This window comes from Mirounga angustirostris, unplaced genomic scaffold (assembly GCF_029215605.1).
Source record: "Mirounga angustirostris isolate CCGP_5_RB_7025 unplaced genomic scaffold, mMirAng1.0.hap1 SCAF_8, whole genome shotgun sequence".
NCBI classification, from domain to species: domain Eukaryota; kingdom Metazoa; phylum Chordata; class Mammalia; order Carnivora; family Phocidae; genus Mirounga; species Mirounga angustirostris.
This window is the reverse complement of record NW_026991716.1, coordinates 142381490-142409094: the sequence shown is the minus strand read 5'-3', so window position 1 is coordinate 142409094 and position 27605 is coordinate 142381490. Positions and strand designations below refer to the sequence as shown.

Here is a 27605-nt window from a genome sequence, read left to right as displayed (position 1 = left end):
TCAACTAGAGTACAGTGATTCCGTGGAGTTTCTTTTGCTTTTAGTCTTACAGATTCCATTCATTTCTTTCTTTCTTTCCTTCTTTTTTTTAAGATTTTATTTATTTATTTGAAAGAGAGAGAGACAGTGAGAGAGGGAAAACAAGCAGGGGGAATGGGAGAGGGAAAAGCAGACTTCCCACTGAGCAGATTCCACTCATTTCTAAAGTTACTCAGGTCAGCACCTTATCCCCCACCTCCTTCAGTAAGGTTTTATACATTTGTCATACATTTAGATTCTTGTGCCATATCCTGCCTTCCATTCTGGGATAGCCTGACTTTCTAAATGATTTCTTAAAATTTTACAACATCTGTGGGTTTTAACAAATACATAATGTCACTTACTCACCATTGTAGTATCATATGGGATAGTTTCACCACCATAAAAGATGTGCTGTGCTTCAGCCATTCAGTCTTAATCCCTTCCCCTCAAACATCTAGCAACCAATGATCTTTTCACTCTCGCTGTAGTTTTGCCTTTTCCAGAATGTTGTAATTGCAGTTACACAATATACAGCCTTTTCATGTTCGCTTTTTGCACTTAGCAATATGCATTTAAGCCTAATCCATGTTTTTCATGGCTTGTTAGCTCATTTCTCTCTTTTTTAAAAAAGATTTTTATTTATTTATCAGAGAGAGAGAGAGAATGTGCACGCCCACAAGCAGGGGGGAGGGGCAAAGGAAGAAAGAGTGGATCATGACCTGAGCCAAAGGCAGATGCTTAACAGACTGAGCCACCCAGGCACCCTTCATTAGCTTATTTCTCTTTATTGCTAAATAATATTTAATTGTATGGATATCCCACAACTTGTGTATTCACTTGCCTATTGCAGGACATTTTTGGTACTTTAAGTTTTGTGTAGTAATGAATAAAGCTGCTGTGAACATTGACATGCAGGTTTTTGTGTGGACGTAAGTCTTCAAGTCAGTTGAGTAAATAGTTAGTAGTGTGATTGCTAGGTCATATTGTAAGATTATAGTTAGCTTTATTAGAAACTGCCAAACAGTCTTCCAAAGTAACTCCCACTTTGCATTCTTATTAGCAGCAAATGAGAATTTTTGGTGCTGCATATCCTTGCCAAAATTGACAGTCAGTTTTTGGATATTAGCCATTCTAATAGGCATGTAGTCGAATCTCATTTTTGTTTTAACTTCAGTTCACTAGTGACAGATGAACATCTTTTCGTATGCTTATTTATCATATCTGTATCTTCTTTGATGACATGGGTTCAGATCTTTGACTCATTTTTAATTGGGTTATCTTCTTGTTGAGTTTTAAGTGTTCTTTGTGTATTTTAGACACAAGTCCTTTAATCTGATATGTAATATGGCAAGCAGGACTTGTATAATCATGCACTAAGATGAAATGAGATGACAAGGGGGATGAGTCAGTTATGACTTTATATTTCCAGCCTGGGTCTCTGGGAAAATGGAGAGTACCAGTAGCAGAGAGAGTAAAGCTGAGAGTTGAAATCACTTTGGGAGGATGTGGGACGGAGATGACTCACTTAATTTTGAGGCAAGATGGAAGAATACCCAAGAACTGGAGATGAAAAAGATATTACAATTCTTGATTCAGATTTTGCTGTCATCATTATAGATTATGGAAGAGGAGAGGTAAGGAGCAAATCAGAAGTTAGGATAAGAACAATACAGTGTTGTGTCACAAAAGTGATGAAGTTTTAAGAGGGAATCAAATGTCAGCTATGAAAGACTGAAGGACATGATTGAAGAGAATGGGAATTCTCATTGCCTATCTTCTTGAAGGTCAAATCAGCTATTAGTTTACTTCAATATCCTGTGCCTTTTGTATCTGAGGACTGTAATTTACTCTGTCAGGAGAACTCTGTCTTACTTTATTCAGGCTTTTATCTTTAGCACCTTGTAGAATTTCTCAAATTGAATTTCACATCACTGGAGGTCTTTTGCCACATGAGCACAGATGGGGGTCTTATTTTTCTTTTATCTAATACAACTATATAATTATATATCCATATCTGTCTATCTATAGTTTAAATTGACTGTGGAAGTACTGGATTCATTGAAAAAAATTATTTGCCTTCTCAACTTACCATTCTCTTGAAGAATCCTAACAGTTGTGACTTCAGTCCCCAACAGAACTAATTAACATGTGTTAATTGTGTGGCTGGTCTGGTGGTGGGAACATGCAGCCTGTTCCCTGGAGTCATAAAGATATGCTTCCTTTTCTTCTTTTCTGCCTCTGAAAGGACAATTTTCTGCTTCCTTTTTTACCTGACTATCCCGAAGGATGGTAGTAATTTACTGAATAATTCACAGAGAGGATATAACAGTAAAAATAATTGCCATCACGGAGTAATAATTATTGATAGCCTGTTTGTGATTTGGAGTTGTCTAATGAATGGCATACCCACATGAAGTGCCTGTTTCAAAACACATGATTTTATATGTTCAACATGAAAATGTGTAGAAGTACTGTGTTTGAAAATCCTATGTATATTTAACAGTTGTTATTAGACTGAAAAATATTTCAGTGAAACTGATTACTTACATGGAATATGAATAGACAAATGTCAGTTACTCTGAGCTGAATACTAGTTTTATCACTGGATTCAGTGCCCCTGAGAGAAAGGAGAATTTGTGCTGTAAACAGTGAAAGATAGGAATCTGTTCAGTAAACATTGTTTTAGCACCTAAAATGTACCAGCACTATATTCTCCTGTTCGCTTCTCTGGCTAGAGTTTCACTTACCTTGCGAATTAAAGCTATGGTAACTATTTACAGGAAGGTCTAAGTACTTTGTAGGGCTTACCTTTACAGCGTTGAAGTGCACCATTGCCTCCAGGACAACACTGGGATCTGCTCTTGGAAAACAGCTGTCACGTGATACAATGTCTATAGTTTAAAACTGCTAAAGATTTAACCTTTGTCTTTTTTACTATTTTTTCATAGTAGCAAAATATACATAACATAAAATTTGCCATTTTAACCACTTCAAGTCTATAATTCAGAGGCAGTAATTATACTCGCAACATGTACTATAACCATTACCTCTGTCCACTTCTAAAACTTGGCCTTCACCCAAAACAGAATTCTGTACATATTAAGTCATAATTCCCATGCTTCCCTCCCTCAGCTCACTGTAACTGCTAATCTGCTCTGTCTCTATGAAGTTGCCTATTCTAGATATTTCATGTAAATGGAATCATACAATAATCATCCCTTGTGTCTGGCTTTTTTTAACTTACCATATTGTTTTCAAGGTTCCTCCATGTTGTAACATGTATCTGAACTTAAGTCTTATTCATGGATGAATAATATTCCATTGTATGTGTATATATCTTTACATTCGTTTTCCGTCTTAAATCAATCTTAGCATAATGTGTCATTTTTCTATATTTTTGATGCTTATGAAGGTGTCATCTAGGTTAATTTTATTCTTTCTAATTCTTTTACAGGTTTGACAGATGAAAAAGTGAAGGCATATCTTTCTCTTCATCCCCAGGTGTTAGACGAATTTGTATCTGAAAGTGTTAGTGCAGAGACTGTAGAAAAATGGCTGAAGAGGAAAAACAACAAACCAGAAGGTAAGATCTTATTCAGATTGAGTGTGGATTATTTTCTAGTTTATAGTGACAAGAAAACTGCTGGAAAGTAACATATAAAGTAGACAAAATTGGCATTTTAATTCTGTAAAAGTTTTGTTCTGTTTAAAAAGATAAAATAAGTTAGAATGAGGGGAAATAAATAAGGTCCTTGACTCAAAAAAACTTGCAAAGAACTTTTGAAAATTTATTTAGACATGACCATATTGAAAAATGCAGAAGTCAATATTAGACTTGATTTTATTTAATGATTGTTATTAATGATTGCACAATGTTCTTTATATTTCAAAAATATATTTATATTATTACCTTTTACAAAAAGAAGTCTTTAAAACAATTTTTCTATGGACACAGTAGGTAAAGAACTCTTGACTTTGCATTAGATGTTTTGTTCACACTCATGAACTTAAGATGCTGTTATATTTACAAAAAAAAGAAATGTGGGCTCGAAGGGGATGTGAAGTGAAATAAATTTCCCTCCATGTTGAATATGTATAAATGTATTGGATTTGATTGGATTTGAATATTTTAGTATGGTTTTAATTTTAAATGAATCTATATTTGGCTAAATAGGACTTCTTATTTCTATGAATATTCTTCTTATAGTAGAAAATTATGTTACATGATTTTAACTATATGAAGAACTTTTATGTTAAAAACAAAAATACATGCTATTTTTCTGGAAATTTATTTAGTGTAACAAAATGCTATAAAGCTTAAAAATGCCGGTAGTTTAAAAATGATCACTATAAAATGTTATGCTGTTAGAACTGTGGTACTAGTATGCTGCTTGGAGCTGATTTTCCTCCGCTTTCAAAGTTTCTGTAATTTTCTGACATAATTTTTATATTAAAGAGATAAATATTTCCAGAAGAGAGCTTTTGGCATCAAGGCACAAATTAGATTTTAGAGTACATATGTGGGCGCCTGGGTGGCTCAGTTGGTTAAACATCTGACTCTTGATCTCAGCTCAGGTCTTGATCTCAAGGTCGTGCATTTGAGCCCCTCATTGGGCTCCATGCGCCCACTTAAAGTAAAGTACATGTGCATGAGTATGTGTGTGTGTGTTTATGGATTGAGAGGGAGGGGTAAGGGAGAGGGAGAGAGAAATATAAATACGTCAGAGAAATGTATTCTTTTCAAAACAACCATAACATTTAATATTAAAAACAAAGCTTGAAATGGCATATCTCAGTTATTACAAACCTCAAACATTTGAAAACAATTGAGATGTTTGGCACTTTCAAAAGTATGACTGCATTGTGCTTTAGGCACATCATATAAAGATGCAGATTTCAACTTGCTATGTAATGATGGATCATGATATAGTGTAAGAATAAAGGATATTTGTGAGATAGGAAACTGAGGATAGGTCCTAGAAAATGAAAAAATTTGCATACTCTCTTAATGTTACAATGATAGTTAACTCTTAGATTTTTATAAATATTTGAATGTGTCATTCCTTATCTTTCAAATCTGTTTTCTGTATTAGTTAATCAAATAATACCTTAAACTGTTGAGTACATATACTCAAGAGTTAAATGATTATTAAGAATAGCTGAGTGTAACTGAAGCAATGCTCAGTTACACCTGAAGAAAAACTTGTGGTTGGACGGAGATGATCTGGCTGGTGGCCCTGCAGAGGGCTACAGATGGTTGCAGGGATCAGGAACAAAAAGAGTTTGCATGAGGTGTGACTTGGGGCTTCCAAGCTGGTGGTGGGGACACACACAGCACAAGGATGCAGACGGCTTGCAGTGCAAGTGCAAACCGGAGTCTTTCATTCTACCACTGCAGCCTGGTGGGACCCTGTCACCCCTTCTTCCCAGGGAGTTTATCACGAGAATGTATCTCAAGACATCCACTTTATGTTCAGTGAGATTCTGTAGCGCAGCCCTTGCAGAGGGTGTAGGAACGAGGTGTAGCACGAATCTTGTGTGAATGGCATCGCCCAGTTTTCTTTGAAATACAGAAAGCCAGCTAAATATCTTTATTTCATTTATGTAATTATGGATTAAGGTAGTGGTCAGTTGAAGCATTTTGTTTCTTTTCCCTTGCTCCCTCCTCATTATTTTTTTAAAAATTGTGTTTTCCTCAACTAGGCCTTATTCTCCTTCCAAATTGCTCCATTGAAAATGTTTTGAGGAAGGACATCTTTGTGGACAGGGTTTTTAGGGAGTGTTTCCGTTTCCATGGCGGACCCAGGAACAAAGTGTGACAGCTAGAAGTTCTGGGAGAATAGTTTGTTGAAAATGAGTGGGACAGGCCTATCCAGATTATTTCATTTTGTGTCAGTTTAGTAAAAGAAAATGAACCAAGGAAAACTGTGCTGGAGTAAATAACTTGCACAATGCTTTATACAGTATAAGTACTCACTAAACATTTATTTTATTTCTTTTTTAACCACTGATAAGCCAGCCTCATGTGGAAATGATCTACACTGTGGGGGAAATTGTGTAATGGTATATTCTGTTTAGAGAAAGATCATGTTTGAGAATTCAGATTTATTAAACAAATGAATAATGGGATGATTATTTGCATTAAAAATTATGTTTGCTTTTAAAATGGCCAACTTTCACACTGCTTGTGTTTTTTTAATGATGACGTCATACTGTTAAAAAAGCTAGTTTTTCTTCATTCATTTAGTATTTTATTGAGCACCTACTCACTTAGTGCACAGAGCCAAAATGCTGAAGAAGTGGAGAATGCGTGGCATGTTTTAGTTGGACTGTGGCAGTATTTACAATGCATCAGTATTGGGTGACCATAGAGCAGTTGTCATTTCCAAGGAATTTCACGTATATCAACCCTTTACGTCTGATTACAACAAGTGAAGATAAGGCAGTCTGGTCATTTGGTAGATTTTGAAATTGCACTGAGGGGAGCTAAAGGATCTCTGGAGGTCCAGCATCTGGTTCTTGTCAGTCCCCAGACAGTGACTCTGAGCTGACAGTGACTGGAGGGCGTAGACTGTGGGAGTCATGGTTATGTTTGTGTCCCTTACCAACAACACACCTGATGCATGGTGGAGGGGTTCGCTAAACATTTCTGAATGAACGAATAAATAGATGGAATCTATCTAACTAAGTTAGATTGTCAGCCTCCAGGTGAACCTCTGTTCTTCACTTGGTTTTCATATTGTGCCTGATACTGGAACTACTTGTATGCTCTTCTTATCTCCCCACTACTCGTTTAAAAGCTTCTTGAGGGAAGGGGTTATGTAATACGTAGTTTTAAATCCCTCAAGGTACGTTGTCTTTCATGTTTTCAGCAAACTATGTGTGAAGCACGGTTGAGGTACTCGATGTTTATGTTTCTGAGGAGCTTGCAGTCAAACAAATAGAGGAAGAGAGTAGTCCTTCTGGTTAGTCTGACAGTGAGGTCGAGCATAGACCAGGCTGGAGTCTCTGAGCCGGAGTGGGCTGTGGGGGGGTCCACATCACAGTGGATCACTCTGCTTTGTGTTGACAGAGAAAGGGGGTTGGGAAAGGGTGAACCACCACATGTCTTCAGAGATTTAAATTTCCGAAGTCTTTACTGTTACTGTTTTCGGTTTAATTTTATTGCTTTTATAGCACTTGCATTTTAAATGCATAAAGTTCTATCTGTAGTTGTGAGGCAGATTGCCTTTTGAAGGTGGGCCTCTGATCCTGAATTCTACATTTGACAGGCCCAGCTGGCATGCATCAGGCCTCCGATTACTAAACTATTTAACGTCTACACAAGTATCAAGGTGTAAATATAAAATTAATCAATAAACATTAGGAGATGGTGAATCTTGTGACAACATCTTAAGATGGAATACAGTTTTACATCCCTAATGCCATTTCAGTATTTCAGTTATGTTCAGGGAGGATCATGAATTACCTTGACCATCAGCAATGTCCCCTTTTGGCTTCTAATGTAAAAAACTGTTAGTGGACAATGCTGGTGATATCAGAAGGGGTGTGTGAAGAAGTGAGAATGTTGGAAGTCGGTATACTATATTTGGCATCTTCTGGTATTAGAATAATATTTAAATACATGGATTTTGTTTACAATCCCCAAAATGTAACTGTGATACTCATATTCTAAAGGGAAGCTGTTTGGCATTCAAGAGAGTGATTGATTGAACCCAGATCATTTAAGAATTATGAGTAGCAGTGTCATCTTTTATGTCTAATGATTTCTGTTATTATTGTGTTTATATATCTAAACTATTAAATAGCAGACCCTATCACTATCAGTGTACCTATAAATGCCCAATAATAATGAAAATATGGGTACTGTCAACTGCCTTAAATATTTTCAACAAATACATGAATGTTTTCTTTTTTTACTCAAAGAATATAGTTACTATGTATTTTTCACCTCTCCATGATTATAGAGACGGAATAATTTTCATTCAAATAAAACTACTAAATATTTCATACCTAAAATTAGTGAGATTTAAGTCATGCCCCCTAAACCTACTATATGCAGCCTGAAATGAAGATTAAATAGCATTTGTCTGCTTAGTATATAACAGATGTTTTCTGTGCTCGTATTTATAATGTGGTGGGATTTTAAATAATGGGGCACAAATTACTTTTCCAAAGCATGCAGTGTTAGAAGATTTTAGTAAGTAGGACAATAAAAATTATGTGTTAACTGTTAATATATATCATGAATAAGGAAAAAAATCATTGAAATGGCTTACTTGGAACTTCATTTTGGGCACTTTCTTTTCCTTGAAATTGCTTCATCTCAAATATGGAAATTACATTTTCACATAGAAATTTCATATCTTTCTTTTCTTTCTTTTTGGAATGGAAATAAAATGGGTTGAATGCCTTGTTTGAATTATAAATAAGTATAATTCACAATCTGGTAACTGGAAGGGGAATAAAGTTTATTTGCAAAGAATTACTTGATGTATTCCATTAATTCTGATAATTGTTCATATTATTGCAAAGATGTATCTTAATATATTCTTTTTTGAGAGTGTTTGGGCTCTGTAGCAATCTTATCAAGTTGATTGGGATTTTGATAACTAAAGATTAATTCAGATCATCACAAATATTGTTAGTAATTATGAAACTAATTCAAACAATTTTAATAGCTTTGTTATAAGCTAGATTGATTTCTGAAGCAGTTTTTCTAGTGTCTATAAAGTTCCTATCAGTGGTAGCTATTATTTGTACATTCAACGTCATTACTACATTTCCTAAGTTAAAGTTTTGTTTATAAGTGATTTTAATGAATGAAAATATTAGGAGCTAATGGATTTTTGAAAATACTTTGTTTTCATTGGTGTTTCTTTTTATACAAGTTGTATTTTCTAATTGCACATGTAGTAGAAAAAGATGCTTAATTTAAAATCATTGAGTCTATTTAGGGGCACCTGGGTGGCTCAGTCATTAAGCGTCTGCCTTCGGCTCAGGTCATGATCCTGGGATCCCAGGTGCTGGGATCGAGCCCCACGTCAGGCTCCCTGCTCAGCAGGAAGCCTGCTTCTCCCTCTCCCTCTGCCACTCCCACTGCTTGTGCTCTCCAGCTCTCTCTCTGTCAAATAAATAAATAAAATCTTAAAAAAAAATTAAATAAAATCATTGAATCTATTTAATAGAATTCCTTTCAGCATTTAAAATTTTGTTTCACTTAACACAGATTTGAAAACTAAAATGAAAACTTGTGAGATGAGTGGTATAACCATTTCTGTTTTTTTTCAATCTACTCCTTAAAAGCTTCTGAAGGTTTAACAATGATCCAGATTGATTAAAGATTGAATAATAATTTCTAGAAACAGACATTTGAGTGGCCAGGTTGTAGCTAGAATATGAGCAAATAGTACTCATTTCTCTAGCTAGTCATTCAGTATGCTGACTAACAAATATTTCTTGAGTCCCTACTATGGAAATATAATTGGAGAACAAGGAATATAAACTTGTTCCCTTGAAGGTCACTTTCTGATAGGAGAAGACAAATAATAAACACATAATCACAGAATAAGGTTATTTCAGGATTTGTTGCTGGTATATTTGAAAACATCTACCATAATATAGCAAACAGAAATTTTTAGTAGAATTAAATTTGCTTGAGATTTTAAGATTCACATTGTTTTTAGCCAGTCAGATGGGGCCTCTGTATTAAGCACATATGTCTGTCTATTTGCTGTGTCCTGGTTCCCTGTGAGTCACAGGAGCCATATTTCTTGTGTTTACTGCCCTTGAAGGATTTATAATCTTCTGGTGTGGAAAGAAGGTGAGAACCTGTGAGAATACAGCAACCAAGGCTGTGTAATCCAGTGTTGAGTGGTGTGGTGTGGGTTTTCAAGACAATGCTGGGAGAACTGAGGACACCAAGAGGTATGAAAATTGAGACAGCTTTTTGTAGGAATTGGTTCTTCATCCGGGCCGCTGATTCTCAAAGTGTGATTCCCCACACAAACATGGACATCACTTGGGAACTAGTTAGAAATGCCATTGGCCTTATCTTACTTAAGACCCCTGGAATCAGAAACTCCTACAGTGGGGCCTATAGTCTGTGTTTTGACAAGCCCTTCCAGGTAATTCTAGTGCAAACTCACCTTTGAGAACCACTGTCCTGGGCATTGGAGGCCTATGGAAGAGCAAACGAGGTCCTGGGTTGGCTGGGGGAGCAGTAGGATCAAAAGCAGGGCTGCAGGGCTTGCTGTGATTTACTTCTAGGTTAGCCTGGAGAGGAGGGAGGGTTTGGTATGGGAAATTCTGCGTAGAAGCAATTTGATAGAAGGCAGGGTGGTTGAAAGCAAGGGGTGAACCCAACAGGTCAACGCAAGCAGCGGTTGGTTAAGATGAATATGCTCGGTAACACTCCCCCACCTTTTTTAAAGTTTTCGGACTTTTGTTTGTTTTTTTGCTTTTGTTGTACTGGCAATTTTGATATATTGGGGAATAGTTTTGCTATGGATTTCATATCTTGAAAATATTTTTCTTATTTTAAGAATGGAAGAAGATAGTGTTAAAATTTTTTCTTTCTACTCTCATTTTAACTGGTTATTCATGTTCTGCATTGACTGTAATAGGAAAAGTGTTGGGGGGGGGAGACTAGAGTTTGGAACTCTATCCATCCAAAATAGGTGTTTTAATTGATAGCTTCATTAAAGTATGGTGAGTTGCAGAACAGGATATATTACAATCTTTTACAAGATAATAATCATATATAATTGTGTAGACAAAGAGCTAGTAAAATATGTATCATTGTGGTTGTTTCTGGATTTGGGGGATTTACAGGGAAGTTTATATTCTTTTTTTTTTTTTTAAAGATTTTATTTATTTATTTGAGAGAGAGAGAATGAGATAGAGCATGAGAGGGAGGAGGGTCAGAGGGAGAAGCAGACTCCCTGCTGAGCAGGGAGCCTGATGCGGGACTCGATCCCAGGACTCCAGGATCATCACCTGAGCCGAAGGCAGTCGCTTAACCAACTGAGCTACCCAGGCGCCCGGGAAGTTTATATTCTTATATATGTTGCTTTTTAATAAAAAAAATAGAAACTTCTGGAGTTTTTCTTGTAGGGAAAGTTTTCCCCAGGTTTCAATAATTCTAATGTAGTTTAAACCATTATCCTCTGCTTGTTTGGCTGCTTTTCCATTGCAAGGGATAATAAACAATGTATATTCACTAATCCCTTACTGGCTTTTTTCTGCATTTTGCTTCTCCCCTCATAATATGTTATCATTAGTCATTTAGATTGTTACATAGGAACATTGTTACATAGTAACAATCATTTAGATTGTTACATAGATTGTTACCGCTGAAATGCGGTCTAGAAAAATACACAGCTCAATTTCTGTCCCAGAGTCATCATTTTAGGTTTAAAATTAATTCCTTTTACTAAAATTTGCCAACTATCTACTATGTGCTTAGCATTTGTTAAGTATTGGACATGAATTCAGTTGTAATGGAACTTACTGTTTCTTTTTTTTTTTTTTTAAGATTTTATTTATTTATTTATTTATTTGACAGAGAGAGACAGAGCGAGAGAGGGAACACAAGCAGGGGGGGTGGGAGAGGGAGAAGCAAGCCCCCCGCTGAGCAGGGAGCCCGATGTGGGGCTCGATCCCAGGACCCTGGGACCATGACCTGAGCCGAAGGCAGATGCTTGACAACTGAGCCACCCAGGCACCCCTCAGTACCTTTTTTTCTTTTTAAGATTTTATTTATTTATTTAAGAGAGAGAGAAAATAAGAGAAAGCACAAGAGGGGGGAGGGTCAGAATGAGAAGCAGACTCCCCTCTGAGCAGGGAGCCCGATGCGGGGCTCGATCCCAGGACCCTGGGATCATGACCTGAGCCGAAGGCAGACGCTTAACGACTGAGCCACCCAGGCGCCCCATGAACTTACTGTTTCTAAAGGGGGCAAAAAAGAGTAAGAAATTTTAAGGTTTATTCTCTTAGTGACTTTCAATTATTCTATACAGCAATGTTAACTGTAGTCACCATGTTGTACATTATATCCTCAGTACTTATTTGTCTTATAATTTGAAGTTTGTAACTTTTGACCAGTTTTACCCAGTCTCCCCACCCTAAATAAATTATATAATATGCTAAGGTTGAAAATATTTCCTCTAAGATCAGGAACAAGACAAGGGTGCCCACTCTTGCCACTCCTATTTGACATGGTACTGAAAGTCCTAGCCTGAGCAGTCAGGCAAGAAAAAGAAATAAAAGGCATCAGAATTGGAAACAAAGAAGTAAAATGTCTCTATTTGCAGATGACAGGATTTTACATACAGAAGATCCTAAAGACCTCCACCAAAAAATTGTTAGATCTTATCAATGAAGTCAGTATAGTTGCAGGATACAAAATTAACATACAAAAATCAGTACTGTTTCTGTACACAAAGAATAAATTATCTGAAAAAGAAATAAAGTGGTTTCATTTACAGTAGTATCAAAAACAATAAAATTAGGAATACATTGGGAATACAATACTTAGGAGTACATTTACTTGAGGTGAAAGATCGCTAGTATGAAAACTACAGGACTTTGATGAAAGAAATTGAGGAAAGCACAAGTAAATGGAGAGGTATCCTGTATTCACAGGTTGGAAGAATTAATATTGCTAAAATGTCAATACTACCATCAGAGAAAGACATATATCATATGACCTCACTGATATGAGGAATTCTTAATCTCAGGAAACAAACTGAGGGTTGCTGAAGTGGTGGGGGGTGGGAGGGATGGGATGGCTGGGTGATAGACATTGGGGAGGGTATGTACTATGGTGAGCGATGTGAATTGTGCAAGACTGTTGAATCACAGACCTGTACCTCTGAAACAAATAATACATTATATGTTAAAAAAAAAAAAAAGAAGAAGAAGAAGATAGCAAGAGGGGAAGAATGAAGCAGGGGAAATCGGAGGGGGAGATGAACCATGAGAGACGATGGACTCTGAAAAACAAACTGAGGGTTCTAGAGAGGAGGGGGGTGGGTGGATGGGTTAGACTGATGATGGGTATTAAAGAGGGCACGTACTAAATGGAGCACTGGGTGTTATATGCAAACAATGCATCATGGAATACTACATCAAAAGCTAATGATGTAAAGTATGGTGATTAACATAACATAATAAAAAAAATAAATTAAAAAAAAGTCAGTACTACCAAAAGCCATCTATAGATTCAGTGCAATTCCTATGAAGATTCCAATGGCATGTTTTCACAGAAGTAGAAAAAACAATCCTAAAATTTATATAGAACCACAAAAGACTATGAATAGCCAAAGCAATTCTGAGAAAGAAGACCAGAGCAGGAGGAATCACATTTTCTGATTTCAGGATCCGTTAATCAAAGCAGTATGATACTGGCATAAAAACAGACAAATAGGCCAAAGGAACAGAACTGAGAGCCCAGAAATAAATAAGCATATAGGGTCAACTGATATTTGACATTGGAGTCAGTTATACTCAATGCAGAAAAGACAGTCTTTTCATTAAATGGTGCTGAGAAAATTGGACATTGACATGTAAAGGAATGAAATTCCACCTCTGTCTTACATGATTCACAAAAATTAACTCAAAATGAATCAAAGATTAAAATGTAAGACCTGAAACCATAATACTTCTAGAAGAAAACATTGGTTAAAAACTCCTTGACATGGGTCTTGGCAACAATTTATTGGGTGGGACACCTAAAGCACAGCAATGGAAGCAAACATAAATAAGTGGGACTACATTAAGCTAAAAAAGCTTTTGCACATCAAAAGAAAAAAATCTACAGTGAAAAGACAACCTATGGAATAGGAAAACCATCTATCTGATATGGGATTAATATCCAAAATATATAAGGAATTCATATAACTCAATAGAAAAAAAAAAAAACACAGAAAACCAAAACCTAAAACAGGAACATTAAACAATAATTCAATGAAAAATAGACCTAAGTAGACATTTTTCCAATGAATATATAGGAATGGCCAACAGGTACATGAAAAGATACTCAACATCACCAATTAGGGAAATGAAAGTCAAAATGACATTAAGGTATCAGATCTTGCCTATTAGAATGGCTAGCATCAAAAAGACAAGAGAGAAGGATGCAACAAAATCTTTGGGATGCAACAAAAGCAGGTCTAAGAAGGAAGTTTATAGCAGTATAGCCCTACCTCAAGAAGCAAAAATTTCAGACAACCTCAGACTTAAAGGAGCTAGAAAAAGAACAAACAAACCCCCAAACCTATTAGAAGGAAGGGAATAATAAAGATTAGAGCAGAAATAAAACAGAAACTAAAAAAAGCCAGTAGAACAGATCAGTGAAACCAGGAGCTGGTTCTTTGAAAAGATCAACAAAATTGATAAACCTTTAGCTACTCATCGAAGAAAGAAGAGGGCTCAAAAAAACAAAACCAGAGATGAAAAAGGAGAAATAACTGACACCACAGAAATACAAAGGACTATAGGAGGATATTATGAAAAATTATATGCAAAAAATTGGACAACCTAGAAGAAGTGGATAAATTTCTAGAAACCTATAACCTTCCAAAATTGAATCAGGAAGAAATAGAAAATTTGAGCAGACCAATGACCAGCAATGAAACTGAATCAGTAGACAAAAAACTGCCAACAAACAAAAGTTCAGGACCAAATGGTAAATTCTACCAAACATGTAAAGAAGAGTAATATCTATTCTTCTCAAACTATTCCAAAAAATGGAAGAGGAGGAAAAACTTCCAAATTCATTCTGTGAGGCCTGCATTACCCTGATACCAAAACCAGAAAAAGACAACGTGAAAAAGCACTAAAAGCCAATATTTCTGATGAGCATAGATGCAAAAGTCCCCAACAAAATATTAGCAAACTGAATCCAACAATACATTAAAAATATCATTCACCACGATCAAGTGGGATTTATTGCCAGGATGCAAGGGTGGTTCAATATTGACAAATCAAACAACATCATATATCACATCAATAAGAGAAAGGACAAAAAAAACCATGAACATTTCAATAGATGCAGAAAAAGCATTTGACACAGTACAACATCCATTCATGATAAAAACCCTCAACAGAGTAGGTTTAGAGGGAATATGCCACAACATAATACAGGCCACATATAAAAAACCCACAGCTTGACTTCATACTCAGTGGTGAAAAACTGAGAGCTTTCCCTCTGTTCAGGAACAAGACAGGTATGTCCACTCTCACCACTTTTATTCCACATAATACTGGAAGCCCTAGCCACAGCAATGAGACAACAAAAAGAAATAAAAGGCATCCAAATTGGTAAGGAGGAAGTAAAACTTTTACTGTTTACCGATGACATGAAAGATACCACCAAAAAACTAGAACTGATAAAGGAATTCAATAAAGTGCAAGATACAAAATCAATGTGCAGAAATCTGTTGCATTTCTATATACTAATAATGAAGCAGCAGAAAAGGAGATTAAGAAAACAATCCCATTTACAATTGCACCAAAAATAATAAAGACACCTAGGAATAAACCTAACCAAAAAAGTGGAAGACCTTAACCCTAAAACTAAAACATTGATGAAAGAAATTGAAGAGGACACAAAGAAATGGAAAGACATTCTGTGTTCATGGATTGGAAGAACAAATATTGTTAAAATAATGTTAAATGCAATCTACAGATTTAATGCAATCCCTACCAAAATACCAATAGTATTTCCACAGAAAATACTAGAACAAAAATAACTTAAAATTTATATGGAACCACAAAAATGCCCATGTTGCCAAAACAATCTTGAAAAAGAAAAGCAAAGCCAGAGGTATTGCAATTCCAGACTTCAAGTTCTATTACAAAGCTGTAGTAATCTAAACAGTATGGCACTGGCACAAAAATAGACTCATAGATCAATAGAACAGAATAGAGCCCAGAAATGAACCCACAACTGTATGGCCAATTAATCTTTGACAAAGCAGGAAACAATAGCCAATGGGAAAAGGGCAGTCACTTAACAAATGGTGTTGGGAAGACTGGATCTCTTTTTTACACCATACACAAAGACTAAACTCAAAATGCATTAAAGACCTAAATGTGAGACCAGAAACCATAAAAATCCTAGAAGAGAACATAGGCAATAAGGTCTGACATCGGCTGTAGCAACATTTTTCTAGATATGTCTCCTGAGGCAAGGGAAATAAAGCAAAAATAAGCTGTTGGCACTACATCAAAATAAAAAGCTTCTGCACAGCAAAGGAAATAATCAACAAAATAAAAGGCAACCTACTTGAATGGGAGAAGATATTTGCAAATGACATATCCAATAAAGGGATAGTATCCAAAATATACATATATAAAAAAAAAAACTTCTAGAACTCAACACTTCTGAAACAAATAATCCAATTTAAAAATGGGCAGAAGACATGAACAGACATTTTCCCAAAGAAGACCTACAGATGGCCAACAGACCCTTGAAAAGATGTTGAACACCACTGATCATCAGGGAAATACAAATCAAAACTACAATGAGATGTTACCTCACACCTGTCAGAATGGCTAAAATCAAAAACAAACAAGTGTTGGCAAAGATGTGGAGAAAGAGGAACCGTTTTGTGCTGTTGGTGAGAATGCAAACTGGTGCAGCCACTGTGGAAAACAGTATGGAGGTTCATCAAAAAATTAAAAGTAGGGGGCGCCTGGGTGGCTCAGTCGGTTAAACGGCTGCCTTCGGCTCAGGTCATGATCCCAGGGTCCTGGGATCGAGCCCTGCATCGGGCTCCCTGTTCGGCGGAGAGCCTGCTTCTCCCTCTCCCTCTGCCTGCCTCTCTGCCTACTTGTGCTCTCTATCTCTCTGTCAAATAAATAAATAAAATCTTTAAAAAAAAAAATTAAAAGTAGAACTATACTACGATCCAATAATTGCACTACTGAGTATTTACCCAAAGAATACAAAAAAATTCAAAGGGATACATGCGCCCCTATGTTTACAGCAGCATTATCAACATTAGCCAAATTATGGAAACAGCCCAAGTGTCCATCAACAGATGAATGGATAAAGATCTGTGTGGGGGGGTGTGTGTACGTATATATAATGGAATTTTATATACTAAGCAAGATAAGTCAGAGAAAGACAAATACCATATGATCTCACTCATATGTGGAATTTAAGAAACAAAACAAAGGCTGGGCGCCTGGGTGGCTCAGTTGGTTGGGCGACTGCCTTCGGCTCAGGTCATGCTCCTGGAGTCCCGGGATCGAGTCCCGCATCGGGCTTCCTGCTCAGCAGGGAGTCTGCTTCTCCCTCTGACCCTCCTCCCTCTCATGCTCTCTGTCTCTCATTCTCTCTGTCTCAAATAAATAAATAAAATCTTTAAAAAAAAAAAAAAAAGAAACAAAACAAAGGGAAGAAAAAAAGAAACTCTGAACTGAAGAGAACAAATGGGTGTTTACCAGAGGGGAGGTGGGTGAGGTTGGGGGAAATAAGTGATGGGGATGAAAGAGAGCACTTTTCAAGATGGGCACACAGTGATGTATGAAAGTGTTGAATCACTATTTGTACAACTTAGACTAATATAACACTGTATGTTTACTATACTGGAATTAAAATACTTAAATTTAAAAAAAAATGAGATAACAATTTGTTGGCTAGGGTGTGGAGAAAAAGGAACCCTTGTGTGCTGTTGGTGGGAATGCAAGCTGGTGCAGCTACTGTGAAAGAGAGTATGGAGGCTCCTCAAAAATTTAAAAATAGAGCTACCCTGTGATCTAGCAGTTGCACTGCTGAGAATATAGATGAGGGAAAGGACAACACCGTGTTGAAGAAATCTCTGCACCTTTATCTGCACTGCAGCGTAATTCACAACAGCCAAGATGTGGATAGAACCTGAGTGTCCATTAACACATGAACAGATGAAGAAGGTTTGGTATATGTATGTATATAAGGGAATATTATTCAGCCATAAAAAGGGAGGAAATCCTGCCACTTGTGACAACATGGATGGATGGATCCTAAGGACATTATGCTAAGTGCTGTCAGACAGAAAAAGGTAGATATTGCATGATCTCACTTTTTTGTGGAATTAAAAAAAAAAAATGGCCCAGCAAAAGGGATCAGATTTTTGGTTACCAGAGGTGGGATTGGTTTGAGAGCGATTTGGAGGAAGGTGGACAAAAGGGACAAACTTCCAGTTGTATGATAAGTATGTACTAGGGACATAATGTACAACATGATGACTGTAGTTAACATTGAAGTAGGATATAAAGGAAAGTTGTTAAGAGAGTAGCTCCTAGAAGTTCTCATCACAAGAAAAAAGATATATTTTTTGTATCTATATGGATGATGAATGTTAACTTATAGTATCATTTTCTGACATATTGTCAAATTATGCTGTACACCCTAAACTTATACAGTGTGGTATGTCAATTGTATTTCAAGAAAACTGGAAAAAGTTAGGAAAAAAGTGCTAAAAAGGAAGGTCATTTTTTAATGGGTTAATGTAACAAGAAGACCTTACTTTGTTGGGACAAGGAAAGGGTTCTATGGGACAGGAGAGTGTGAGTTTGCTGGTTTAAGAAAAGAGGGAGCGTGAGTTGGGAGCACTGCATGGGTGCAGAGCTCTGTTGTAGCATCGCGGAGGAGGTGGATGCAGACGTGAGCAGAGACAGGCTGTGCAGGACCTTTGAGGTTGTATGTAAGGGCTTTGGAGTTTATCTTAAGAGCAGTGTGAACTTATGTAAAGGTTTGAAGGAAACTTGATAAGATGTATTTTCAAAGGATTTTCACAATCTATAGTGTCTTGTTCAGTATGAAACAAATCAATACAGTGAAGTTTCAATCTCTGGTCAATTGTGCACTTGTTTGTGGTTTGTCATGTCAGTATCAGTCACTTACAGATATCTTAATGCAGTGCCTCAATCTTTTGAAATTGAAGCAAAAAGTGTATCTCTAGGTTTGTGAAACATTAAGGAATAAAGTTTTGTTGGAAACTTCTAGAACCTGTACAACTTTTACATTTTCTATTGTTTTTGTTTTGTTTGTTTTGTTTTTTAAGTAGGCTCCACGCTCAGCTTCAGGAGCAGGGAAAGCGTTCATCCCTCTAATCTGTGTAAATCATGAAACATTATCAAGAGTGACTCATAAAACACTGAACGTTGAACAGAGTCCCAGCAAAATAAGGACAGTTCTCACACTTACTTCCAAAGCAATTGAACAGGAAATGATAAAAATGATGAAAGGAATGCTTTATCTTTGACTAATTGTAAACACCAAAAGCTTATAATCAGTAAGGAACCATTAATTCTAGGGATGTTTGAAAAATTGATCTCAGGCTAAGGGTTTGAAAAGTCAAGGGTCCTTAGATCAATCATAGTCAAAACTCCTTACTTTGGAATTTATATGATGTTTTCACTTAAAGATTTTATCTAAAACATGTAAATAACCATATTTATTTTCATAGTTACATATGTATGAGAATTATTGAAGATGGACTTAATAATTCTTTAAATGTCAGTGGAGGTACTCAGATTTCAGTTTGGCCTGTGACTATCGTCATACTGTAGTGCCTGTTCAGCTTTTGGTACGTCATTTTACAGTGGGGCTAAGAATATTAAGTTCCAGAGTAAGTCCTATTAGAACTTTCTTCTTTAACTCTTTATATGAAATTCTAATATGTAAGATACTTAGACCATATTAAGTTATTGGCAATTTCTAAGATACATAACTTTAGTTTCTCTGTTTGTGTGTGATGCTTTAAAGAGGAAGTTAGAAAGGCAAGTGATTTTTGATGCAAAATATTTTTTAATATTTTTCCATATTAAAAATACTTATTATAGTTCCCCATACACATTTTAAAATGTAACATGCAGCATATATTTAATTTTTGCTTTAAGAATTGCAAATCCAGGGGCGCCTGGGTGGCTCAGCCGTTTAGCGTCTGCCTTCGGCTCAGGTCATGATCCCAGGGTCCTGGGATCGAACCCCGCATCGGGCTCCTTGCTCAGCAGGGAAGCCTGCTTCTCCCTCTCCCACTCCCTCTGTTTGTGTTCCCTCTCTCGCTGTCTCTCTCTCTCTGTCAAAAACTAAAAATAAATAAAAAAAAACTGTTTAAAAAAAAATTGCAAATCCATTGCCTAGAACAGTATCCTGTTAGGTAGGATTCTTGCTCTAAATATTTATTGAATGAAGGGATGCGCCTAAGTTATATATGGGCTTGCAGAGTTTCAGTAAAACTGAGGATTACTAATAAAACTAAAGCATTATGAAATGAAATTAGTCCCTGACTAGTAAACATTTATAGCAAGGATAATGAGTGAATGTAGCAAAGCCCATAAGATTGCAGAAACTCACCATACTTTTTTTTTTAAAAGATTTTATTTATTTATTTGAGAGAGAGAATGAGAGACAGAGAGCACGAGAGGGAAGAGTGTCAGAGGGAGAAGCAGACCCCCCGCTGAGCAGGGAGCCCGATGTGGGACTCGATCCTGGGACTCCAGGATCATGACCTGAGCCGAAGGCAGTCGCTTAACCAACTGAGCCACCCGGGCGCCCCACCATACTTTTTATAAAAAGTTTTTTAAAAATTATTTTTATGCTATTAAGAGGAAAAAAAACAAGAATTTAACAGGAAAGAGCAGGTAGAGGACCTATTATGCCTGTGGATTAAAAAAAAAAACAATTTAACCTACTCAAATAATTTAAAGAAAAAACCCACAAAGATCTCAGTAAAGAGTTATAAATTTGTATAAAAGTTTAAATTTTCAGGGGCGCCTGGGTGGCTCAGTTGGTTAAGCGACTGCCTTCGGCTCAGGTCGTGATCCTGGAGTCCTGGGATCGAGTCCCACGTCGGGCTCCCTGCTCAGCAGGGAGTCTGCCTCTCTCTCTGACCCTCCCCCCTCTCATGCTCTCTATCTCATTCTCTCTCTCAAATAAATAAATAAAATCTTTAAAAAAAAAAAGAATACTTAAAAAAAAAGTTTAAATTTTCAAAATATAATAGCAAATACATATTTATTTGAGAACTGCTGTTCTAAGTGCTTGTATTAATTCAGGTAATCCTTACAACAGTGTTAGGAGAAGGATATCATTATCATCCCCATTTTACAGGTGAGGAAACTGAAGTAGGGCTGTTAGGACTCTGAGGCTGTATCTGTGTTCAGTAGGAAAGAGTGATGTCATCTTTGATTAGTTAGGTCATCTGGGGGAAAATAGGGTATGGTGACAGTTTTACTCCCTTTTTGCCTGGTCTGGCCTAGTATCAGCTTGAACGTAGAAAGGAAGATGTCGTTTCCCTACTGCCTCCCAGATTCTTTATTTGAAACGTGTAGGTTAAGCATCATAGGAATGGAGCCCACACTCTTCATTTGGTTGTATGGTATGACCTTACAAAACTTTTGGAATCAAGGAAGTAGCTGCTTTGACTGGCTGAAGAACTGGCCTATACATGTTGTCCTACAACGTATACTTACTCACAATGCTCCTGACATTCCATCGCATGCAGACAATTGCAGATGTGGAAAGTGGGAAGAAGAGCATCTTTATGTACTCCACCTGCCTAATATGCACCATCTGTCTGTCACTTTCCAGGAAAACAGAATTCTCATGATTGGCTTAACAATTAAAATTCCCTTGACTAGGGTGGGAAAATTACTCCTTCCCTGAGCACAGGGCTACCAGACGAAAAACATTTTAATAACTTGTGACACCTTTTGGTGAGGAAGAAGAAATGGTTATTGGTAAGACAACAAAGTCTGCCACTTGTTTCATGATCTCATTTCAAGACAAAAATGTAAAGAGATACCTTCATCTGGCTACTTTTCAAATATGCCAAGATATTAATATTTTGATGCCTCTAAAGTAGAGCCAGTTTTCTCATGACAAGTATTTCTGTGATCAAAGTTTTTTTTTTCATTTTGCAATAAAATGAAGGCTTTATATATATATATGTATTTTAATATTTTAAAAGTGACTTTAATAGTTTATATTTATCATAAATCCTTCTTCCCTAAGATTTATAGTAAAATATTTTCCCCTAAATTATTTCCACAAGTATATTTATGCAGAATAGCATTTACATTCATTCGTTCATTCATTCATTCATTTATTTATTTAAAATATTTTTAAATAATTTATTTGAGAAAGACAGCACATGTGCACAAGTCGGGGAGGGGGGTGTGCAGAGAGAGAAAGAGAAGCAGACTTCCTGCTGAGCGGGGAGCCTGATGTGGGGCTTGATCCCAGGCCCCTGAGATCATGACCTAAGCTGAAGGCAGATGCTCAACCAACTGAGCCACCCAGGCGCCCCAAGACTTTATATATGTTTAAAAGTATTTTTGTTTTAGCTATTTGAGGGAAAAGGAGCTCACCATTGATTTAAGACATTTTCCTATCCAGCCAGTCACTTTTCAAACTGCCAATACATCTTAGAGGTTTTATTGTTCCTGGATTTTAATGTCTTTGTTGCATTACTTTTATCAGATGGGTTTTCCCAAAGATAACTAACAGTAAAGAAGTGTAGTGGCAGAGGGCGCTGGGTGGCTCAGTTGGTTAAGCGACTGCCTTCAGCTCGGGTCATGATCCTGGGGTCCCGGGATCGAGTCCCGCATCGCGCTCCCTGCTTGGCAGGGAGTCTGCTTCGTCCTCTGACCCTGTCCCCTCTCATGTGTTCTCTCTCTCTCATTCTCTCTCTCTCAAATAAATAAATAAAATCTTTAAAAAAAAAAAAAAGAAGAAGAAGTGCAGTGGCAGATGTGCTCCAGTTGTGGCACGGGGCTTTAGCAGAGGAGGAGGGGTGGGGAGGGATAACTAGTCAACCCAGTTTAAGGAGCAGGCCTGGCTAAGGTGCAAATGGGGTCTTTAAAAAAAAAAAACCTTCTAAAATCTATCTTCTATATTGATGTCAAAGTGGGTGCTTGAAAATGTAAATACCTGCATTTGTCCTTACTATTTTCCCATATTAATCCCATGACTGAAATCCTGCATTGGTGCAGAACTTTGGGCTACAGTTCAGTACGTCCAACTTCGAGGCTAAGCTTTCATGAGCATCCTTTCCATCTACACTGCTGTTTCTCCACACACACACCCTTCACTTAATCTACACAGAATACCAACACAGGATTAGTACAACTAATATTGATGCCATTCCCCCCCCTCCCCTTGTTTTGGTTATCCATACTTGTCCTGCAAGTTCAATTGATGCATCTCAGGAGATAGTCAACAGAGTAAAAAGGCAACCCATGAAAAAAGAGAAAATATCTGTAAAGCATGCATCTGGTAAGAATATCTAAAAAAAAAAAAAAAACAACTCAAACTACTTAACAACAAAAAAACCCAGATTTTAAAATGAACAAAGGACTTGAATAGATGTTTCTTCAAGGATTGCCAGGTTAGTACATGAAAAGATGTTCAATATCACTAATCATTAGGGAAATGCCAATCAAAATCACAATGAGAAACCACTTCACACCCATTAGGATAACCATAAAAAAATGAACAAAACCCAGAAAGTAGCAAGTGTTGACAAGGCTGTGGGGCAATTGGAACCCTTGTGCACTGCTGGTAGGAATGCAAAAATGGAGCAGCTGCTATGGAAACAGTGTGGTGGTTCCTTAGAAAATTAAAAATAACATTACCATATGATTTATCAGTTCCACTTCTTGGGTATATACCCAGAATTGAAAGCAGGGACTGAAAGATGTATTTACGCCTCTGTGTGTATAGTAACATTTTTTGCAGTGGCCAAATGGTGTAAGCAACGCAAGTGTCCACTGATGGATGAATGGATACCAGATGTGGTGTACAGGGCAATATTATTCAGCCTTAAAAAGGAAGGAAATTCTGACACATGCTGCAACGTGGGTGAACCTCGAGGAAATTATGCTAAACGAAATAAACTAGTTACAAAAGGACAAATACTATATGTTTCCACTTATTTGAGGTGCCTAGAATAGTCCGATTCTTAAAGACAGAAGTAAAATGGTGAGTGCCAGGGGCTGGGGAGTTAGTGTTTGATGGATACAGACTTTCAGTTTTTCAAGATGAAAAACCTCTGGAGATTGCATAATAATGTGAAATATTAAATATCACTGAACTATAAATGTAAAAATGGATAAAATTGTAATTTTATGTTCTGTATATTTTACACAATTTAAAAAAACTTAAAAAATTTTTTAATTCAAGTATCACATCTTCCTGGGAATCTTTAGGGGATATTCCCAGATTGACTTAGATGTGCCCATCTGCTGCCCACAGCATCCCTGGCTTGCTTTCATATCTTCATTGACACTGTACATAGGGAGTAGATTCATGTTTTGTGAAACGGGAGAGAGACCTTAAAGAAAATTTGGCATAAAGTTGAATATTTCTTTGGATTGAGGAAAGTAATATAAATTACGAATTTGGAAAAGTTGAAAAATATCATAAATATCACACAAATCCAGAAAATTAATATAATGTGATAATAATTTATTCCCTCAAACATCCCTATAGTCCTTTTTTGTTTGTTTTTTTGGGTTTTTTGCTACACACTCTTGGATCTCTGTATGACAGTTTTGTAAATTCATTTTACATAGAGAGGATAGAAAAATAATTCAGTCTTCTGCTATTATGATTGAGAGAACTAAAAATTTTTTTGCCAATTTAGAAAATTTTCTTTTAGCTTTATGACTCATTGTTGATAATGACATGTCAGTATTTTTAGGATTGTTGTCAAATTTGGGGAAATCTGCCTCAGACTTTTTTCATATGTAAGCTAGAGTATTTTAGGGCTTTTCAAATTTTTGTTTGGAATGTTTTCTTTGGATTGACAGCACATGTTAACCAGTTTGTCACTGATATCCAGTGTTCCTATCCTAGTTATAGGTTGCACAGGGCGTGATAGGGGTATTCCTGGGAGGACGAGTAATATTTTAACCATCATGAAAGTGGCCAGGAAGCTCATAAATATATCCCACTAAAGCCAAGTTAAATATGCCAACTCAGTTTCCCTTTAGCTGGATCCTGAAAATGCTACACCTGTCCACTGCCTCTCAACATGGCCCAAATGTGACAGGTCAGATTAAAAAGACAGTAGTGTTTCCCAACTGTGGTGAAAATGCCTGACTTTTGCAAATTTTATAAACAATTAACCACATAAACACAATGCTGTGTTGTAGAGCTGAGAGGTTTTGGAGTCAGCTTGTTTGCCTCCTGGACCTCCCGCCCAAGATGACTTTGCTGAGCCTCCTGTCCAGCTCACTGTGATCAGCAGGCTCCTGGGGGCAGGGCGTGTCCTGCTGACATTCTTCTTCTTAATCCCTAGCCCACTCAGTGCAAGTCTACTGAATGAATGAATCCAGTGGCTGACTGACTACTAACATAAATAAAGGACCATACATGTGTCTCCTTCCACTGTGATGCTGGTGACTGGGTCTGAGTCCCGAGAATAGGGGGCTCTTAGTGCTTGAGCTCGAAAATCTGTGGGCAACTTAGCACTTGGTTCCAGCATTGTACATAAAGTAGTGAGCTGAGTCACCTCCTGCTGCTAATTTCATGTGCAAAACGCTAATCTGAAGAAGTGTTCTCTCAGGGTCTATCAAATGACCATCTGTGATTCTAGATGATAGATAGACTTGGGGGTCTTTTGAAAAGTAAAGGGGGCATATTAAGTTGATCATGTGACTTACATCTTGGAAGTTATAAAAAATTCAGATCACAGTAATAATTAGTCTGTTGAGATTTTTGATAGAATATGCTTCACACTGAATATGTTCACCTCCTATGAGAAACAAAAAAAATTATATTTGAAGAAGGAGGTAATTCAGTTACTCTTCAGAAAGAACTTGGCAGAAGTTATCATTCAGCACTGATCTGGGCTCAGGGGAACCTCAGATTTTCATTCTGAATAGACTTCTATAACTGCAAACACAGCACCGTGCTCACGTGGTTTAGTTACGAGACAAAGTGAGGACCACGGAGATCCTGTCCACTCTCTTGATTTTGTGAAATAGACTTACAGACTTTTCTAGCACCATGTAATACTACTACAGAGCCCCAAATAAAAGAAGTAAATGAGCATTTTGAAAAAGGTTTCCATGATAGTACTTCGATATTTTTTCCCTAACCTAACCAGCCAGTGGTGAGAGTATTAAAAAGAAAAAGGGAGAAAAGCTGTGTCACAGAATTTTCTACCCCCCAACTTGAAGGAAAATAATATTTTTAACAACAGTCACAGCTGCAACATGGGTGCCTCAGGAGTTTTTAGAAATCCCTCAGTTTTGCAGGTTATAAGAAAGCTGAGGGCAGAGTTCTTCTTTCCCTATTTTCCATTCAACTCTTCTTATATCCAGGGATACATTTAACATGAAACCAAACATGATTTCTGTGAAGCAGGTGGAGATAGCAGTTCAGTTGAGGAAGCAGAGGCTGGTGGCGCCAGGCTGGAAGAGGGGGGCAGGGGCTGGGTCCTGTCCCTCTGCCCTGAGGTCCCAGATTCCCCTGGGGTGTCTCAGGTATTAGCCTTCATGAGGTAGGTGTTCTCACATTTGTTTGTCTGTTTAAACAGAATGCTCTCTTTAGTGTTAGAAATTATAATTTCCAGGGGCACCGGGGTGGCTCAGTCGTTAAGCGTCTGCCTTCGGCTCAGGTCATGATCCCAGGGTCCTGGAATCGAGTCCCGCGTCGGGCTCCCTGCTCAGTGGGGAGCCTGCTTCTCCCTCTCCTTCTGCCTCTGCTGCTCCCCCTGCTTGTGCTCTCTCTGTCAAATAAACAAACCTTTAAAAAAAAAAAAAAAGAAATTATAATTTCCATAGCTCCTTTCCAGTTTCAAATTACTTGAATTTATTTTATATCTTGCTTTAATGATGTCTGAATTTTATTTTACTCATTTAAAATAGTTTTCTTGATATCCTCTTGAGTTTTACTAGAGCCTTAAATATAGTAAGCACATATTAAAATATGACTTCATTTCAGAAAAATTAATTTTTGTCATTTTAATTATTGTGAGTAAACATTTTACTCACTTCTGTAGTTGCAACTACTTCTTAGGCAGGGCTGCAGATAGTAATAGTTTCCAGCAGATGCCGTAACTGGTACTAGAGAACTCATTTATCCAACACCGTACAGTCCGTGAATCGACTTATTTTTCCTTATGGGTAGTCAGTACTATACCTTAAGTTGTGTATATTGAATGCCTTCACTGAAGCAAGGATCCAGTTTCATCCATCGAATGAAGAAATTCTTGCTGCGTATTCTAGTTCTTAAATGACACTGATGCCGATGTAAAAATGTTATATTCTCTAAATTTTGACATAGCCAAGTGAAATTATGGCTTCATGATAAATTGCAGAAATTTACTAAATACTGTCTGTAATTTTTAATTTTTTTCCAGTAAGAAAAAATTTTTCTTCATTTGACCCAGCTGCTATTAATTTGTGTCCTGTATTTACTCTCATTAATTTGCTCTCCTTTCATAATTTGTGGATGTGTAAAGCTGTGATTTTTAGAAGACACTGTTTTCCAGCAACATCGTAGCATTCAGCAAACGTATTTCATACAGGTTTTGGAATCAGACAACTCTGAGTTTCAGTTGTGGGTCTGTCACTTAATA

General features: G+C 37.0%; 1 protein-coding gene across 14 annotated transcripts in view; it reads left to right on the top strand.

Moving 5' to 3' along the window:
- PDE10A (phosphodiesterase 10A) overlaps nucleotides 1-27605 on the top strand; it is a 297734-nt gene that overhangs the window by 116447 nt on the left and 153682 nt on the right. For all 14 annotated transcript variants that reach the window (XR_010413848.1, XR_010413847.1, XM_064598343.1 and 11 more), the window contains one exon: nucleotides 3476-3604. Coding sequence is in view for 12 of the 14 variants with exons in the window: in XM_064598343.1 (XP_064454413.1) it covers nucleotides 3476-3604 (129 nt within the window). In the remaining 2 variants the exon portion in view is untranslated. The remainder of the gene's footprint in view (nucleotides 1-3475; nucleotides 3605-27605) is intronic.